At 37.5% G+C, this 21,176-nt stretch overlaps 1 protein-coding gene across 4 annotated transcripts in view; it reads right to left on the bottom strand.

The window, feature by feature from the left end:
* ITSN2 (intersectin 2) overlaps positions 1-21,176 on the bottom strand; it is an 86,327-nt gene that overhangs the window by 41,927 nt on the left and 23,224 nt on the right. For all 4 annotated transcript variants that reach the window (XM_075049029.1, XM_075049026.1, XM_075049028.1 and 1 more), the window contains exons 3-11: positions 11,043-11,135; positions 9,271-9,334; positions 7,377-7,540; positions 5,864-6,061; positions 5,476-5,572; positions 3,715-3,857; positions 2,336-2,399; positions 345-482; positions 150-235 (exon numbers count right to left, since the gene is read on the bottom strand). In XM_075049029.1, the coding sequence (XP_074905130.1) occupies positions 150-235; positions 345-482; positions 2,336-2,399; positions 3,715-3,857; positions 5,476-5,572; positions 5,864-6,061; positions 7,377-7,540; positions 9,271-9,334; positions 11,043-11,135 (1,047 nt within the window). The remainder of the gene's footprint in view (positions 1-149; positions 236-344; positions 483-2,335; positions 2,400-3,714; positions 3,858-5,475; positions 5,573-5,863; positions 6,062-7,376; positions 7,541-9,270; positions 9,335-11,042; positions 11,136-21,176) is intronic.

Genomic DNA, 21,176 nt, shown 5'->3' with positions numbered 1-21,176 from the left:
ACATCCACTTAACAACCTTTAACAAGTTAGAAGGGATCTAGCTCCTGAAATGAAGCTCCCTAGGAATTTGATTATGTCTTCCACTTTCTAAAGTTTTCAGTACCCTTCAAAGACAGCCCTATACATTAAGAATGTGAACCCTATTTTACCTGGCTGTTTTTTCTGTGGCTCCTCCTCTTGCACAGGCTGGTAAGATGGCAGAGTTCCATTTATATTTTCAGTACATTTTCCACTCCTGGAGGGAAAAGAACCCCACCATTGTTAGAGAAATAACACAGTTATTTTCTTTGTATAAAACACTTCCGTTGAAAATATATTATGTTTCACTGCCCTCAGTGATATACCTGAAAGAAGGTGGTACCAGTTCAAGAGGCAGAGTTAGTGGCAGAGGTTGTCCAGCTTTGGCCATATCAGTTAGGTGCATGGCTAACACAAACTCATCAGCTTTCAGCTGTCCATCTCCATCAATATCAGCTAGTGACCTGCACAGTTTTAACAGCAATAATAATTAGAACCACAATTAGAATCACTCACAAATGACAGCTGAAACAATTTACTGTAAAAATAATTTTTAAAATAGAGAATTCCTGGGAAATGTTCTGGTAAAAATAATTACAATTAATAACATGAACAGTTGATGAAGAAAGATATTATTTTGTTTAATAATATACTGCTATTCAGATGCTTTCGTAAAATACAGCAAAAAGGACAGGAAAGGTTAAGAGACATCTCTTGATTTACTGTATCACCAAGAGAAGAGCTGGGAAGAGAATCCAGGACTGTTCTTAACCAGCTCAAAATGCTAGAAACCACTTTTTCCAATATTTTTAAAGCAAAAGAAAACATTATATAAAATTACATCAAATTCTACAACAGGAACCTTTGCATAGAAATCTTTTTTCCCCTTGTGTCTCCTCAACAGTGCAAGGAAGATGTGAGCTGCCCCAGAGTACCTTGCAATGGGTAGGAAAAGGATCACCTACCCCCTCTAAGGAGAAGGCAAACTACACAATCATATCATTAGCCTACAAAATGCTTCCCACACAACCAGGGTGGTGGGGTGGGTGGGAAACCAGTGAAATGTTTCCAGAGATGCAGGCAAGAAAGCAGGAACCTTTCTCAAAGGACTATCTATGTGGATACAATTGTAAGAATGCGTCCTTAGACTGCACTTAAGTGAAATGCTTAATAAAATAACTGCTTGATAAAAAAAAAAAAAAAAAAAAGTCAGTTAAAAAACCCAGCTACTTAAAACCAAAAGGGAAGCAACAAAACAAACAAAAATACCCCATCACCCACACACACCCCACAGTGAAAAACAAAAGCAGGAGATGATGAAACAAGATTTTTATTATGTTCAAAGACCAGGACTATTCACACATAACAGTACCATTATTACAGTAATTACCATGAATATGGTACCCTGGTAGAAATATTTGTAATTCCTCACTTTGGACAGAACTGAAATTTGGGCTCTTAATCCTCTACATGAGTACACAGACCTCTTCACATTGGCTGCTGACATATTCAGGCTAGGCACCCAGGAGGAAAACAGTCACTATATACCTGCTTTATTTCCCCATACTCCAGAGTGCAGGAAGACAACCCAACGCTCCCTTTTTTACCCTCACAGCATGCAACCAAACAAGTTGAATAAATAATAAGGAGTATTTCAGCTTGCTGCTGCTAGAGACAAACAAATAACTGCCCTGGGATAAAGACAAAGAAGAAAGGGACCTCAGAAAGAGATGCAAAGCACCAAGTCATTGTGAATTCTCTAGGGCCAGTATATTTTACATCTGAGTTATGTCTGAAGGCGTAGTTCAAACTACCATATCTAGCAGGGCAGATTATTCAAGCCTTCAGACAACTGTAACCATTTCCATCACCACAGTAAAAGCAAGTCTTAACAAACGTGTAATATGCAAATACCTTTATGGGAACTGCAGTAAAACTCTAAAAATCTGAAGGGTTACTTTATTTTTAATCTTTCTCTATATTTTAAAACTAACAAGCTTGATGTCAGAATCCTACTTTTAAAATGAACAAATCCTCATCTCAGCTAAACTAGTGCATCACTGAATCAGAAATTGAAATTAATATCTGTACTATTATATGGACTTTAACACACACTAAAAAGTGAAAAAATGAACTATATTATGTCAAGGTGTCTTTTGAAAATGTACTAATGAACAAACTCGTTTAAGAAGTAGCTTAGTTTCAGTTTATGATTTTAGATCTACGGTGTCCCTTCATCATTTCTTATTAAATAAAGTATATTTACCTCTCTTAACACCATAAATGTGCTGAATTCATAACCAGTAACTAAACTTACCAAATAGTAGCCAGCTGAGTCTGTGAAAGGTTTGATTGCAGAAGGGCATTCCTTGCTTGAAATCCTTAGTGAAAAAGATTTTAGTAAAAATAAATACTTTGAACTAAGACTCACATGTAGCAAAAAAATAGGTCATGAACTGGGGCATGTTTATTTTTAATATTATCTAATCCATTTTCATCAGTGGATGACAGTTGGCTTTACTTCTCAGCTTAACAACAGGCATTACAACCTGAACACAATAAAGATGTAAGTATTCTTGTGTACTTTTTTTCACTCGGAGCACCTAACAGAAAAAGTGACATGAAAAATGGATATTTATGGTAATCCCCACAGTTGTTATGAAAGCACAGCTGACTGTCTACCTAAAGCTTGAGCTAGCATGCTGGAAAGCTGCCAGCTTTCCTTTGATAGCACAGAACTGTATACCTTTCCAGGCAGGACGATTAAACCTTCAGCCCAAAATCAACTGAAGAAGATAAAAAGCATTGAGTCCCTTTCTTGAAAGGGAGAACTAGCCTCCTTTTTTGTAGGCTAGGAAACTGAGGCAAAGGCTTGGCAAGTGCTTATTGAAAACGGGAAACATAGTCAGATACAGACATACATACTGACTTTACATCTACTAACTGTTTGACCAGCACTCTACTCGCTGCATTACAGCGAGTTATCCAGTTTTATAAGAACTTTCATAAAACTCAGTTACTAACTTTGTGTGAAGTCTTTCGAAACCACCATAATGCCATGGCACAGCACAAATGTCACTGAAAGTCAACAAGGAATGACTCCCTTAAATTACTTTTGAAAAATTCCCATCAATGGCTGCAGTGTCTTTCCTGAATTGTTTTCTTTGAAAAGATAAAGCCCAAATATCTAAGCAATTACAAATACATATGCATAGCAGCACATGGCACAAAAATGGTTGTGAGATGTCCCCCAGTTTACAAGTCATAAGAAAGAGTTTCAGTCCAAAGAGTGACGTTTAGAGAATGATTGCTGACTTGATGGAGCTAACTTCCCCAGCCTTATGGTTCTCAGGCTCTTCTAGTTAGATCCCACAACTGCCACTCTTCTCTTCTTCCCCTTGACTGCTGCTGCAGCAGCTTCCCCAGTCTACCTGGGGAGACTGCTGCCTCCTCAGGCCCCTCCAGGTCTAACACAGAGCCCAGGCCAATAAACTGATAGCTATTTCCATTTCTCGGCTGACTGGAACCAGTAGCCAAAACTCATTCTCTCCTGCATAGGTCTGAATGTCAACAATTTCGTCTTTTATTTCATATGGAAGTCAAATCCCAAACTGGGATTCCACCCCTCAGCCTGCGACATTCCAGAGGCAGAAAACACTGCTGGTTTTCCCCCTCCACAGCAAATGCCATACTCACCTGATAAATAGCCACTCATACTTTTATCAAGACTGTTAAATTTCTGTCTGTATTTTAATCTGGAGGCCTGAGGAACTGCCCAGTCTGAGGATGCAATCTTTGGTGAATTACCAGCTAGTGAAGCACTAGAGGAAGAATTTGAACTGTAATACAATGAGAGAGAGAGAGAGAGAGAACTCAAAGTTACTTGGCTTAATAATAAACAGGTACTGGAACAGAAGATATGTAATATCTTCTGGTAACATGAAACAACTTCCACAAAGTTCTTCCTCTGCTAACTTGCTACAAATATTTTCATCACTAATAAGGAATTTTACTGTGAAAGTAAGGACACATATCTAAAATGAAACTCTTGAATTCAAGATCCTGTTCCCTTGGTATCACAGACACTTACGCCACATTCGGTCCACCACTGCAACGTAATACTATTGGAAACCATAGAAAAACATCTCAACTTTCACAAGAATGTTTACAAGGGCTATGAAGCATTGGGCGATGTCTAAGTAACTTTAAGAGGTACGCAAATGAATAACCATGAGCATATAAATTTATCTGAAAAACTCACAACTAAAATCAGCTGCTAAAGCCATTATATTCCATCTCTACCTATTCTTTTTATTAGTGACAATGACAGGCTGAATGGAGTTTTTCCAACTCATTCAGTTTCTGTAGAATAGCACTTGATGGAGCGCTTAGTTACACCTATAAAACTTCCACCTGCAACTCCCAGCATTTTCATAGTGTCCCATCTTTGAAGATCAGACAAAACCAGGTGCATCCAGCCTGCCTTGTTTAAGGTAATCCCCTACTCTGCCAAGTAAAAAACTATTTGCAGTGTTATCCACGGCAATAAAGTAAAGAATGCTGATATAAACAAAGCCTTTGGGGCATGATGCTGGATAGACATCCTTTGCATAGAATTAGGTAACATGATGGTGAAAATGCTGTCAACAGTAACACTGAAGAAGAGCTACTTTGCAACACTACAACACCAGCAAAAGAAAGCTTTCTAATTAAAAAAGAAGAAAAAAACAGCAAGATGATTACAGGCACACACGATGCCTACAATCATCTTATTGAACATCTGCTAGTATCAGGTGTCTGTCTGTATGAGGAGCCCAAAGTTAGACATGCGTTCATTCTAGATGCCTTGTATCAGCAGCGAAGAGGTACAGGTACTTCTGAGTCACCTTCTGGAACGGAGCTGGGGCTGTGATGCTCTCTGGATTGTCATTTGGGAGACTGTTCCCTGGATGCCCAATTGATAGATAAGCCTAGTCCCTCACTTTGTCTATGGCAAAGCTCTAAAATCAGTGAAACACAGCAGCTGATTACAAGGATTCATAATCTTCTATTATTCATAAATCAAATTCACACATAAATATTTATAACAAATACTATCCTTACATGCCTGCTAATTTCATGGTGCCCTCTATAATGAATGGAGCACATCAATCCATAAACATTGCTTTTAAAACCACTTGGTAAGTTTCACTTCTACTTCCTAATGAGGTACTTTCCCTTCTTTTTGGCACCACTTTCTCTCATTTGAACTCCTCACCTACTTCGGATAGTTTTGTCAGATTAACTGAAAATATTATTTATTGTGCATATCAAAACAATCTGTTTTCAGACTTGGTAGGTCATATTAGATAGACTAATTTTTAATGAATATACTTAGAAAATAGAAATGCTCTATAAGTTTTGGAAGATATACTACTTAAGTTTAAGATATAACCATTTTAAACTTAACTTTCATACCTGCTAGATCCTAAATCGATTAGTGACTGTGCCTTCTGCATACTAGTACCACCAAACCCTCCTGCCATGGGACCTAAAGAACCAGTATGAGGCAGCGCTGAAACAAACAAACAAACAAACAAAAAAACAAAAAACTGTAAAGCAACTGGGTATAACGTAATGCTTTCTAATAAACACTCAAGGCTTTGAGAGAAGTAAGAAAAGCTAATCAGTGCCTTGTTGTTAAGATTAACCAGTTAGAACTGATTTGACAAATGTGAACTTTGGAAAAAATATAGTTTTATTTTTTTTTAACTTGCATGCAAAAATTAGCATTCCTGTCTGGAATTAGCCAGAGAAAATAGGATTCACAATTCTGAAAGCAAGTACTGGACTGTACTATACTTACTTGAAGAGAAAGGTATGGATAAAGGCTGCAGAAGGCTGGATGTTCCATTTGGCAACGAGGAGGTACTGACAGAAGGCACCAGGGGAGCAGAGATAACCAAAGGAGGAATGGAAGTCATGGAGGTCAGAGACATGGGAGCTAATGGTGTGATCGTAGACATAGACGTTGGCATGGACAGATTTGGCATACTACCCATTCCTAGAGCAAAATCCAACAATTCATGATTTAATATTGCAGAGGCTCCAGCAAGAAATTGGGTCCATTATGCTAGGGAGAAAATACATAAAGCAACCTGTGTCCAGAGATACAATGAGTTAAAATAGATGCTTGTGTATAACATTTACTTTTTCTCTAAAAGTTTAGACAAGACAGCTCACAGTAGAAAATATACTGAAGAACATGAACTAAAAAAAAAAAAAAAAAAAAAAATCCTTACAAGCAATTCATTCTCAAGGTAGATTTAGCTAGTATTTCACCAAAGAATAAGATCTAGTTTTCTATAATTGCAGTTATAACTAGTTCTTCAAGAAGCCTTTCCATGTCTGGCCCCTGAGACAGAATTACAATGCAACTCAAAAGTTGTGACAATCCTCTACAGGGAGAAGCTGATACTGTTTCTGAATCAAGTCTCTTGCAAGTGTCAACGTTGGAAGAATCCATACGGGTGAAAAGTCCGTACTTTGGGACCCATGCCTAGCAAATGGTTTCTTTAAGGCAGTTGCCTGAAGCAAATAAGGGCACTTGAATTACTGGCTGAATCTCGTGGAAGACAACAGCATGCAGATGAGATGATGGAAGGTTAATAGGAATTAATTGTATGCCAATCATAGCTATCTATAAATGCATACACTTGTATGCAAACACACAAAATTTAGCGATGGGCAGACATTTTAAATTGTGTATGTAATTAATATATGCATGTATTTAATTTCAGCATAGAAGTATGCACTAATTTTGTAATCCAGCTGAAGTCATTACATATATTTTGTTCCACAAAACAACAAAACAGCAACAGGCATGCACTGAATCCCAAAACACCATCAGAAAGGGAAAAAAAGTTAAAATAATTCTATTCAACTGATCATATAACCAAAATAGACAACCTGATTAATTTTGAAAAAATATTTAAAATAAGTGTTCTACCAAAACTTTGACCTTTACTAAGTTCACCTTTACAAACCCCAAGTACAAACAGGTGAATGAGTAGGAGGGAGACAAAAAAAGACCACCAGTACGAGATGAAAGCCTGAAAGTCAGATGACAGATGTGAATGGCCTTCTTGCACCTTGTCAAAATTCAATAGAAGGTTTTCCTTTATTATTAAGTGTCTTCAAAGAATGAAATTATAAAAAATGTCAAGAAAGTAACTTTGTGAATTTCCTAAATCAGAATATCCTTGGGTCTTTTTCACTGATTCACTCAACTGTCGTGGTCAGATTAATGCTTGTATGTGGCTGCAATTAACTGTGGTTTTTTACCTCCGAACACTAAGTAATTATATATTCATAAGTACCAAAGCGAGCTGACATTAGTGGCGAAAATACTGGAGTTTGTTTCATGACAGGAGGGAGAACCGCAGGCAAGTGCTGTCCTTGCAATTTCAGCTTGATGAGTTTCATGGCTATAGAGAACTCCTGTTGATCCATTTTTCCATCCTTGTTCAGGTCCGATAGTGTCCTTACAAACAAAACAAAATAAAATTAGAAAAGCCCACAAGGAAGAAATGCAAATTTAACTTTTTCACTTAACAAGAAGCTTTTCTATCAGATTTATTTACTTGTTTTGTACAAGAAAACAAGAAACTTATTGCAACCATTTATAGATTTTCTACTTTTGACAACATTCAAACTCTCAGAAGTTGGAGAAGTTTGACTACCCCCTTGGTAGCCTTCTGCAGAGTTCAGTTTTAAAGTTGCTATATATTAAATACTTAACACCTGAGAAAGTAGGAAGACACTAGGAAAAGCAGTAGTCTCCTGCTCAGTGGATACACCTGTTGCCCCTGCTGCATGCCTCTGCTATGCTTTTTTCTATGCTACTAGCCAGACTAATTATTTTAAATTAATGTCTCGTAATGTAAGGAATTAATGGAAGAATCTGAAAATGGGAGGATGCAGAAACCTGCTAAAGGCACTATATACCACTATGAAAACTCCATTAATTCACAAAGAGTGTTGTGGGTTTTTTAAGCCTGACAGCCACACTATCTTTATTTGGAAAAGTGTCAAAGGAACTCAAACACAACAGGAAATATATGCAACAGTGCATACATAAACTGACAAAATTTCTGGTCAGACAGAAAATATGAAATCTTACTGGTACTAAAACATGCGAGGACCAGGCACATGAATGTAAATATATTTAGGAGAAAAAAAAAATAATCAGACTTAATATTAAGCTACATTTTCAATTTCATTCTGTTACTATTCAGTATTAAACTCTAAAGCCCCCCACAAAAATTTCTCTACAGCTCTTTTCTAGGCACTTTAAGTGTCTGAAGAAGAAACTAACTTTGCATTTAGTTAGTTTAATATTCTTTCACAAGTGAGTTCTTAATTATTATGAGCCTCCACTCCGTGTCTTTTAGCATATGTACATCTTGATAACAACCAAGTACCCCCAAATGAACACAGTATTCTAGTGAAGACCAAGGAGTTACAAAGAAAAAAATGTCTGTTTCAAGTCTTGCAATCATCACATATCTGCTGCAAAGAACAGCTCTTCTTCCAGTTCCTGTATTACAGCATTGGTTGGTATCTTACAGTGTATTACAACTGTGTTATAACATTTTCTGTGGCTTTAGATTTTTTTTTTCCCTCTTCTTCTACTTTCAGTGTATTTTTCACTCCCAGTTTAGTAGCATATAATTTTTCCCACACTTAATCTTATTGCCATTTTTTAGTGGTTACTAGTATTTCAAACATCATTCAGTTTGGTATCTCCAGCAATTCATTAACCCATTATTTACCTCTTTTTCCATATTATTATTTAAAGTGTTATTTTTTACCTCTTTTTCCATATTATTATTTAAAATATGAAGACAAGGCTTAACAATTACCTTTGCGGCAATCCAACAGGCACTTCCCTCTATGAAAGCCTTGCAATTTATCATCAGTTTTTGTTTCAAGCACTTACTATAGTTTAAAAAGGCTGTGTTCAATATCATCCAATTTGAATTAACATCATAAGAAAGATTTTAAAAGATACTGCTTTTTAGTTAAGTGTTGGTACACATATGGGCTCAATCCTTCCTCTAAATTTAAGAAAATTAAAACAATGATTCAGACAACACTCCTACTTTGACTGCTGAAAGCCTGTTTGAGACAACACAACATACTAAAGGTAGTATTTGAATGCTATGTATCTCCTATCTTAAAAAAAGAAAAAAAAAGTAAATAATACCTTACCATATTTCAGCAAGGATTGAAGCTGGTAGACCTGATTGCAAAAAAAAGGTACGTGCTTGATCACCTATGATAAACAAGAAAGACAGACAGACTTTTACACTAGAGGACAGTTTTTCAGAAGACCTCAGCACTCTCTTATGGGACCAGATTTTCAAAAGGAACCAGCACGCTAGATGCCAAGCTTTCCAGATTTGTACCACCTAACTCCTTCTCTGGTGACTGCAATCATCAGATACCCATGTATTCTGTAATCCTGAATCCCTGCTCTGATAAGTTATTTCAAATAGCTATAAAAAGCTTTAACAGGTCACAAATAACAGCTGCCAACAGTTTAATAGATGCAAGATTTAAAGAAGTAAAAATGACTGAAAATTTAGTCCTGACCCAATTACTTTTACTGGAAAGGATGTGCATGCTATTTCTTTCCTTCTCCTTCATACAATCTAACTTTAGCCAGTACTGCCTCTCTAGAAAAACTGGAAAAATTTCATGTCCTAACTAATAACCCGTTCCGTCACAGAACATCCGCTATTTCAGTATTTTGGGAAGGGAATGGGAACTGTTGTGCAATCCCATATCAAGTTCCACATCAATTGGTACTGACCATGCTGTTAAACAAACTTGTAATAAAACACAGGTAGTGGTGTTTATGCTTACCTATGAGTGAATTACAGATGCTTAAAGCTAAGACTTCAAGTAATTCTTTCAGCTTTCTTCCTTTGTATTCATACGCAGCCTCTCATTTCAAGCACTTGCCAAATAAATAATGAAGTCTACAGATGTATGTGCAGGTAAGAGCCCAGATGTGGCCTAAAGGTAGTCAAGTCCCTGGGACTGCATACTTTTCAGCTGGTGGTAAAGTAAACACCAGCCTCCCAGAGCTGTTTGGCCAAAGCACAAGTTACCTATCACTTAGCCAGAAGATGTGTGTGTTCCAAACAGACAACTTCCCTGCTCTTTCCTCAGTCTTTTTTTGGACCAAAATGAGGAAAAGCAGGGGCAGTGGAGTCACCAGATAGGTAGTTAGGAGGGTAGGAGAGATTGGGGCTGGTCTTTAGTGCCCACCTCCACACAAAGAATGGGGCACTCTAAAATTAAGTCATCTTTGCCAGTGAAATCGAGCCTTTTCTTGATGTCACGAGCAGATTCTTAAATTTAAAAACTGCAAATTCTGAGGTGCGCAGCAACATGACCCAATTGTTTCAGAGGAGAAGCAGCTGAATGCAACTGGAACTGACAGCAGGCCATTGCAAAATGCCATTAGCCTATCCAGAACCTGCTGAAGGCCCAAGGGGTAATAAATTTCAAGCGGTCATTAACAAGGACAAGCTGTCAGCATCTCTTTCCCTGCCTCCTCCCCGAAACAAAGATATCTAACAGCACAGTATTCTCTAACACTGTTCAGACAGAGGAGAGCCACTTCTGGTGTCTCTGGCGTCACTTGCCACAATAGCTACTGTTAAGTGCTCCTTGGCAGCCTCCCAACTAAGCACAGATTTCGCCTGATACTCTTTGGTTTTTGAAACTAGACAGAATGACAGCACACAACCACTAGCTGCAGAAGTGACAGGGTTAATAAAAGAGCGTTCCTGTGCCAGACTTTAGCCCAAAGCTTGTAGAAGTTTAATAATAACACATGGCTGTTTGCCCAAAGAGTATGGTTATTAGTCACACAACAAAGGGGGAGAAATAGGATGCAGTTTTCAAACTGTTTTACAAAGACACTTATGCGCACACAGAAGTTAACATGTAATGCAGAATCTCAGACCGACCTGTAATGTAGCCTCCTGTGGGTTTAAGGCTATCAAACTGCTTGTCATGCTTGGCCCGCTCTTCAGAGGTGATGGCCCATATGTTTGGGCCTCCTAAAAAAAAAAAAAAACAAAAAAAACAACCAAAACCAAAACACTGAATAAAGTATGTCACTTGCAAAATAAAAGCTTGGCTTCTCAAGAGACAAAGTCAGATCTAGACACACCCAGCTCCTACCAGTTTGGCAAGGACATTACGAAACACAAACCTGCTTCCCAGATGTGCAAGCCCTAGCTGAGACAATGCCTCAACTAAATTGCTTTACACTCGCTTTCAAACAAGGTCTGTCGTCCTCCAAAGCTGGTGAAAAGCAGTTTCCTGTTGCTGCCGATTGTGTGCAGCCCAGGCAGGATGCACGCTGCTCACCGTACCCTGCGTGAACCAAATACTCCTCTGGTTCACCGATAAACAAATGGCGTTCAATGTCGCTTAAAGGTTCTCGTACAGAGGGCTAACACCGTAGCGCTGCAAAAAAGACTCATGCTTCATCTTGCCAATACTCTAAAAAAAAAAAAATAACTGGGACTGCTAACAAAAATACGTTGGTTTTGTCTGACAAAATAGTAACATTCCAGGTTGTTTTGTTTTTGGTTTTTTTTTTTAAACAGCATACAACTTCAATTTACCATTTTTCAATGCTTTAAAAAAAAAAAAAAGTATAAAATATTACAACCTCAAAGTAACAAAGAGAAATTGCAGGGAATAATCATATTTACAGAGCTGTGCTGATATACCAGGTAGAAACAGAGTGACTTTCAGAAAAACTCCTACCTGTCTAAAGGTCAGGGTGTGCATCCTTTGCAGGAAAAGCAGTTTGCCAGAAATAATTGGGTTTGGGTTTGTTTTTTAAGTAGGAGGAAGTTTTAGTCAGGAAGTTCTTGACAAATATCTAATTTTTCAAATCAATGAATGCAAGAATTAGCCAAAATTCTGAATGGAAACCGCCAAAACACCATGAAAAGGTTATTACTTAAAAAAATCTGACCTTTAAAAATACATTCTATTGAGCATTACTACTTCCAAAGAACTGTTAAATCTGTTCTTCAAGTATTTGCATTGCTCACTAGAAGACAGACAAGGGAATAATAATCCTTCAATTAAGACATTAACAAGTTGCTTTAAAAACCACAGCACTTTTAAAGAAAGTTACTATAAAATGCTTCCTCTTTTCCTACATAAACTTAGTTTCAAAGCTTTGAATCTACAAAAATTCAACAATTTTTTTTCAGTTTTTCAGAGAATAATAACAAGGGACTGCAAGCTGATGTACATGCCAGTATAGACACATTAGTCGTGTTAATCATCTCTCATCTGTGTTTATCCATATATGCAAACACATTTTCCAAAAAGACTTAATGTCTCCTCTCAAGAAGCTCCTGTTAAGACTGTCATTCTCCTCACATGTGTACAAATTTAATTCTTCACCCATGCTGCTTAATAGGGAAATACAAATAGTTAAAAAACTAAACCGAAACAAAACAGAAACTCATTGGGGATATGACAGAAAGAGTGGGAGGGCATTGGGATACAACCTCTATGCACCTGAATTTGGAGTTTTGCTTCCCTGTCTTAAGGATATACCAATTTTTTTTTTTAGAGTGGCCTCAATGAAAGGGTCTTCTTGCAGGCTGCACGCAAAACTGCACTTCAAGAACCCTCCCCTTCTTTCTTCTGATTAAATGAGTCTAAATAAATCTAGATTATATACTGATAATAAATCTAAATAGATCTAAATCAGATCTAAATCAGATCTAAATCAGATCTAAATCAGATCTAAATCTCGTAATTGATGGGCAGTGTGAGTATTGCTGTAATACACAAATGAGGACAACTTACATCCAATGGCAAAAATTAAGAGCAGCACTTGAATCTTTTTAAAATGTTAATTTTAAGATATGAATGGAAAGCGCATAATGTGGTTAATGCTTATAGAAATTATCTGGACAAAATAAAGAAGTCCTCCTAAAGCTGTCAGCAGCAACTTCATTTATGGAAAATAAAATATTAGCAACATCCCATTTTCCTTATATAAAATGCCGTGTTTTGATCATCTTTTGAAGCAGGTAGCTACAACACTCCTCAGCTTTTTATAATCAATGACAGGAAGATTAAGACCACCATAATATGTTCACATGTCAGTGGCTGCAAAGTGCTAAAAATACAGTAACAATTCCTTGACCGGAGTTACTGCCACCACCATAGTTTCTCTAAAGAATCCAATTTACATTGTAAGGGAACTTCTGTTTAAACATACAGTGAAATGCACAATTTCCTATTTATACATCACAAAGTAAGCAAGAAAATGGCAATCAATCTTGAAACTCTTCTAGTACATTTCAGCAAAACATGTCTTTGAATACAATCTGGTGAATTATGAATTTCATAGTTGAAGAGGAAACAAAGTTCTACATGGCATTGTCTCAAATGTGTTAAAATTTTGCAGTTCAACGAATCACCAGATTCACACCTGTAGCTGTATGACGGTTAACATCTCATTCAAGAAGTATTTCAAGATCAGCATTCACCCTTCATTCTCATTTTTGCCTTCATAAACACTCCCCAAGAATCTCACTATTTTTTGCACACTAAATATTTTGCGCACTTTTGCTCAAAGGACCATGATTCCTGTTAGAATGGTTTATTCGTTCCCAGACTAAACACGGAAAAGCATTTTTTCAGCAACCATCTCCATGACAGGTTTCTTGCAAGTATAAATTTCATTTAAGAAAGATATCTTTGGCTACAACCCACATTATTATAGCAACAAGTGCTTCTAGCATAGTCCTAGCAAGTCAGTGCAAGCAGCTACTGTCACAGCAAAGTAATAACTATGAACACACATGTTATCAAAGTACATAGTGTGAATGTTCCAGGAGAATTAATATATATCCTGAAAAGACCAACCTGCTAATAAATTATTTTCAAAGGTAAGAAGAATTTCGGATTTTCTCTATCCCTGAGGACAGAGACTGAAAATCTTTTTTTCTGGTGACTAATTCCATAAAGATATGCTCTTCACTGGGTTTTTTATAGGCATGGAAGAAAATAATGTAGTAAGTCTTAAAATTCAAATCAGACCTCCTCCCTCATAATTTGACTGTTTTACTTAGAAGTAAATATATAAAAATATACATACTTTGTAAATATAAATTCAAAGAAATCATATTCAGTTCAGACAATTTTAGCTACATCTCTCTTAACACCTATGAACATTCAGTAATACCTTGAAATTTAAGATGTTTAAAAGGAGATATCACAGCATCTTTTAATTTAGAAAACTGAATCAAAATGTGTATTAAATTCCAACTAGAAATGGTTGGGGGGAGGGGCAGGGGAAGCAAAGTAGTATACAAAGTCTTTCCAAAGCTGTGATTCCTTACAAGCCAAGCCAAGAAAGTAATGTGGGCTTTTTTTAGCAGGAATTAGGATCTAGAGAACAATGTACCTTCAAGTCAGCACAGCTCTCCCAGTCTGATAGTGAGATTTTTTGTGCTTGTCTATAACTGAACAAAGTCCCAGAAAATTAAATTTTAACCTAACATCACTTAAGAGAGAGTGTCTGCCGTTTTCAGCCTGAACTATAACAGGTCATTGTTTTATGAATACAGGTTAATAACCTTTGGACAATGAAATAATTTGTTTAAAAGGAAAAAAAAATTTTAAAAGACCTCAGTACTTATAATAGGGATCCACATTGTGGGCATTCAAGCCCCATCCAACATTTCTTATTTAAAGGATTCACTGTTTTTTCCAACTCCTACCCCAATATGCAACAGAAACAAAATAAAGAGCATAGCACAAGAGGAGAGTTTAAAGCATTGCAAGCGCTTATTTTTAGCTTAACCAGGTGCTCATGTCTCTTTTGATGTTACCATTTGGTGATACAAATAAGAAAAGAAAATCTATGTACAGAAAGTGTCATTTAAATTAAGATTCCTCAAAATACCAAGCACAAATACCACATCGGTCTATCTGAAATTAACACTTTGAACAATGGGGATCACAAGGTCTTGGCAATTCCACAAAGCACGTCATGAAACCATTCTTCAAAGTAATTGCCATGATTACTTATAGTACAACCGAGACCATCACAATAAAGACTTACCACAGACAAAATTAGTTTGAAACTCAGTTCTCCTGTGCAATCACCATAAAAACATGCTACAATCCTCACAAATACTGTGGCTGCTTCCCAAAGCTACCACCAGTGGTAAAACTGGTCACTCAGCGTCACTGCTGAGAAAAATTACACTGCCTGGTTTACAAACAACCAAGCTTTGGGCACGCTGAACTGTGACAAAGGGAAGACTACTCCTTTTCTTGGAAGGACAAAGCTGCAGGAAGGGTCAAACAGAAACATCTGCCATCCAAGACACATCATCTAAACTTATCTAGCTTAGCTCAATATTTTTTTGCACTAACGCCTTCAATCCCAGGGCTGAGAAACATCTTGCCCATAAGCCAGATGCAGCTAAAGGGAACAATTAATTTTGCCCAGAGACATCATTGTTGTTCTTCCTTCCTCACAGCCCCAGCCCTTACTCATGGCAAGACATACGCAAATCACAAAACCAAACTGCAGGCATCTCCTCTTCACAAACACCTCTGATCACAGGATGGAGCAAGAGGCATGCATCTCCTTGATAGAGCAGTGGTGAACCTTTGGCTCTCCGGAGATTCTCAGCTGGCACCAAGTAGCAGTGAACTACAATAGTTTTACAAATCAGTTCAGCATCAGAAATCAAAATACAGTTGCCACTACATGCTCTCATGACAGGCTTTGCTGCAGCCAATGAATAGCACATTACTACTTTTCTGACTTAGCTTAGATTTCCTGGAAATTTTCTACAGAGAAATAATTTTTTCCCAAATGTAGATGGTACGATTTTGGAGGGGAAGAAAAAAAGTACAGTCTCTATGACATGAAGATATCTCATAAAATAATTATTCTTCAAAAGAGGTTACTTTGCAATCTCACAACTTCGTACATGAAGCAAGACCCACCTGGATGAAGCTAACACTGTATTTGACTACACTGCATTTTTAGGAATCAAAACTCAAGAAATGCTGAACCTGGGAGACTTTCCCCACAAAGATTTTTCCCAGAATAGAGTAACTATTGCCTTCACTTACTTGCTTTTTCTGTTTATGAAAAAAAAGGAACATATTTCTACATTAATAACACTTTTGGAAGATGTGTCAAACTATCTTTCTTTTCTAGAGAAGGTTGGTACTTTCAGAGAAGACTCTAGATAAATATATCAGGACTAGCAAGTGTTCTTGAGATCCAACATGGGAAACCTGCACTCAAGGTCCAGAAGCTTCTCAGTGGATTCCTTATACCAGATCAGAAAACCAACAGAGAAAGCTCCTTCACTTGCCCACTCCACAGCTCTACAACACGTTCAAGAGTTCAAAGTTGCATGTGGATTCTACCCACATAGAAAGTCCGTATGGAATGACAAAGACCCAGACAAACAACCCAGTGCTAAACATCATTTTAATGTACCTTCAAGACTTCTCTAAAGATGACAAAGTACATACCAACTTCACCTTCATGTAACAGGTATTAACATGTAATTCAATGTGGTAGCACTCACAATTTTACAGTGTTGGGAACAAGTGACTACGCTGGGGATTAAACAACTTTTTCTGTTCCTTTAAACTCATTCTAAATAAAAAATATCTTTCTACGAGAGAGTATGAAGGTCTGCTTATGGCAGGATCACAGCATTTGGTAGGACAGCTCCAGAAATGTCTTTACAACACTGCACCAGACAGATAATCTTCTGAAGAAAATAAAGGACTTGCTTTGATGGGCTGCCAACATCAGAAACAGAAACACTGTTCTTTTCTTAAAAGAGGGGAGAAAAGAAAGTGCAATCCTAGAAGAAAAGTAAATAGACTTGAAAATGCTCTGTAAAGTCCTCTGTCACTGGTTAGTACTACTTGTAGGCAAAAGGTAGTTGTACCAAGAGCAGTGCTATTAGTGAAGAGGATAAAGGCAACTTCTTACTTGTGGAAAATCGTAAGACATTTCTCACATTCTCCAAAGAACTGTATTTGTTTTTCACTGATAGGCGTTGCTTGTTTTTCTCTAATAAAAACTATGCTCCTACGACCCACAAAGCTAATTAACTCCACAGAGATAATAAACCTAAATTGAAAGAGAATTCCTTGTACACATAAGTCACGAGGATGAGTGATTATACCACTACCTTTTTAACCATTAAAAAAACTAGTATTAAGCTTCATAATGACTCTAAATAAATATTTATCCCCATGTTTAAAGACAGGGAAATTTCAATACAGACATGCAGCAGCATGCCTCAAGCTGCACAACTTGGGGTGTTCCTTAATGCAACCAGCAATTACATTACTGTCTCCCATTAGAAGCCTCGAGAGAGTTGTTTGGTGTAAGACATGTTGGGATAAATCTAATAATCCCAGTCTTTCTCTGTCTGTGTTTGTAGATAAATTCACCACAGAATTATTTATTAGATTTAATGCTCCCAACTGAGATGTTGAATCACACTTCTAATTTTTCCCTCAGTGGTGAGTAAACACTCCAGGAGTCTGAAAATATACAGAACATTTCACCATTAGTCTGGATTTCCAGATTCCTTATCAGTGTTATTGCTATTTTCAATATTTGCTTCCCTCCCTTGTTGTTATATAAAACATAGGAGAAAATGCTGACCGATGATAAGCATTTATTCTTATTTAGGTGCGCAAATATGTTACTGTGGCTTTGGGTCCATCCCAAAGTACCACCTTGCTCTTCCTTGAGGAACACACCTCCTATTCCCAGTTCCCATGTTCTTGGGCCACAGCAGGAGCCACATGCAACCTCCTTTCGCAACACATACATTAATCCCGCTGCTACTTGTCCTACCAGAAATGCTTCATGGAGGCTCTCAGCATATTAAGCAACACTGCAGCAACTGCCAGAGGAAAAGGATATGTCTCTGCTTAACAACAATTTCAGCAGCTTCTTTATACATAGTTAAAAGGAAACACCTGTAGCTAAAGCATGTTAAAAAAGGGGAAACATGTTTCTCCTTCAATCTTGTATTTTCACTAACATTACAAGAATTGTGCCCATCAAAGCCAAGAGAATTTTTAAAGATTTTTCAAGTGTCTCTGATGTGCTATCCAAAAATAAGTGTTACCTGCAGACAGCCTGTTAAATAGAGTCAGACAAGTGCAGAGCTACACAGATTTGGCCAAGAAATGCTTGCTTAATTGAAGAGCATGCTTACAGAAATATGGACAAAGCAGCAACAGACACATTGTATTTTAGGGTACAGTTCATATTGTCTACATTATGTACAGGATTTGTAGGTATTTTGGTGTATTGGGAATCCTCAGGTTCAGCAGTTCACTAAAATCAACTATTGGGCTTGTTTAAACTAACCACCAGCTCCTACAAAACAGAAGCAGAACTTCATATGATGCAGTATTTTGCCTGACAATATGGTCACTGGCATCCCCCCACTTGGATACACAAAATCTATCTGTAAAGGAAGAACATTAAAATTTCTGTGCCATGCAATGATCTCAATGTAGAAACATAATCCTTGCTTTTAGAACGAGTATAATCCCTAAAACAATTTAGAAATACCTAATAGTCTAGTCCACGCTAACATTAAAGATCCACTTGTTGTCTGAATTTTACAGCACAACTTGACGATTCCAAAGCACTTAAACTATCAGTTTATAATAACAGGATAGTATTTCTATACTTTATAAAAATCACAGAATCATTTAGCTCATTATGGCTATCCATTTCCAGCAGTTCCCATTTAATTAAATTATTGCCAAGCTTCACTGAAACATAAAGCAACACATCAAGCAAGCAAAATACAAAAAAAAAAAAAAAAAAAGAGAAAACACAGGCAGCAATTTACAGCAATTTTACTTGAAGATGTGTAAACAAAATAATCTCTTTTTAAAGTTTTGTTAGAGCTCCACTAATGTAAAAAACACATTAGGAAAAGTGTATAAACATGACAGTACTCTCAACTGCACGTTAGCATGCTACCCTTTACACTAGTTTTCTGTAGAATTTGTGACAACTCATTCAATAGTATTTTCTGAAGTTTTAATGAAACAAGTTTTCTACTCATCAAAAAGTGCAATTACTGTAACCTACACTGTTGGTAAACTCATACCTTAGTCTTAAAAACTAATTTAACTTTTCCTTTTCTTACAGGAAAAAGTTGGCACACAGACTTGGCTTAACCTAAGCCTTCCCCATATCTACATTCAATAGAAGCAATAAATATAAAAGTATTTTCTGCCTAATTCTGGAAAAACAATGCCTTTGAAATCGACTGTAGTTATTGAGTTACTAACACTGATGCAGCACGTGAAACAAGCCCATTCTTCTACCCAATGACATAGCCATGTCTTTGCCCAGAATCAGAGAATCACTTAGTTTGGAAAAGCCCTTTAAGATCATCAAGTCCAACCGTTAACCTAGCACTGCCAAGGCCACCACTAAACCATGTCCCTAAGCACCACATCTACGTGTCTTTTAAATACCTCCAGGGATGGTGACTCCACCATTTCCCTGAACAGCCTGTTCCAGTGCTTGACAACACCTTCAGTGAAGAAAGGTTTCCTAATGTCCAATCTAAACCTCCCCTGGTGCAACTTGAGGCCATTTCCTCTCGTCCTATCACTTATTACATGGGAGAAGAGACAGACCCCCACCCGGCTACACCCTCCTTTCAGGTAGTTGTAGAGAGCGATCAGGTCTCCCCTCAGCCTCCTTTTCTCCAGGCTGAACAACCCCAGTTCCCCCAGCTGCTCCTCATAAGACTTGTGCTCTGGACCCTTCACCAGCTTCGTTGCCCTTCTCTGGACACGCTCCAGCACCTCAATGTCTTTCTTGTAGTGAGGGGCCCAAAACCGAACACAGGACTCGAGGTGCGGCCTCACCAGTGTCGAGTACCGGGGGACGATGACTTCCCTAGTCCTGCAATTAATACTTTCAGATTCATTTTAAAGACAGAAAAAAGAGAGAAGAAAAAAGTCACACCAACAAGAATCTTTCCAGTGGAAGGCATGAAAAGTTCAAAGTAAGCAACATTATCAAGGCATAAAGTAAGCATACTTTGCCAAATTCTCCCCTACCAGCTGCAAGACCCGCCTCCGTTTGTTGTTAAGGTAAGCATACTTCCAGCTGAGACTCCACAGCCTTTCTTCCCAGCATGACACAGAAGATGGAAGATATGCTTACCCTTTGGTTTAGGACAAGTCAGAAGCTTTTCTGAGTAAACCCCTGTCAAAGTGCATAGCATTGAAGTCTTCAGTGAGGAAAATGAAAGTTTCTAGTCACCATGTTTGAGGAAAAAGGCCACCAGAGCTTAGACTGAACTTTTCTAATTCTGAAAACATACTTTTTACACTGCTGTTGCTCACCAGCATTCACAATAAAACCACTACAACTTAACTAAAAATTTACAAAAGGATAATTTGTTTAATTATTGTCTAGCAAATCTCTGTGGAGTGTGGCAAACTAGTAAGATTCACATGAGTTTCCATCTGTGGGAGCTAGTAAATCTTTCCACACTGGCAGAAATGCAGGCAATAAAAATACCAGGTAAAAGGGTGCAAAATGAACCTTGAAATTAGGTGGAGTAAAGGAAATGATTCTCCTACAAAAACATACCCTGACATAAAATCAGAACAGAACTCAGTTCAAGGAATATTAGACCCTTTATAGTAATTTTTGTAGTTCTCATCATTATCTGGCCATTAGAGTAAAAATGGCATCTCCGGGTTCTCAGACTTGAGGAGGAAGTCTGGGACCAGGAGGAAGGCTGATGGGCTATATTTTACAATGGAAAATTGGGATACAGACTTGAAAGGAAAGAGGAAAAGACAAGAACCACCAAATTAAAAAAAAAAAAAAAATTACACAGGAAGGGTGGGAGAGAAGGAAAATAAAGAGGCATTTCACAAATGATCTGTGGAATAAAATCAAATTAGGAGATAATGTAGGAAACAAAACAGTAATGACCCTGCCAGCATAGACTGAATATTCACCTAGCTAAGCTCCTGGCACAATGACAGGCTGAGGCAAG

The sequence above is a fragment of the Buteo buteo genome, chromosome 17, assembly GCF_964188355.1.
Source record: "Buteo buteo chromosome 17, bButBut1.hap1.1, whole genome shotgun sequence".
Lineage (NCBI taxonomy): Eukaryota > Metazoa > Chordata > Aves > Accipitriformes > Accipitridae > Buteo > Buteo buteo.
This window is presented reverse-complemented; position numbering and strand designations above follow the sequence as displayed.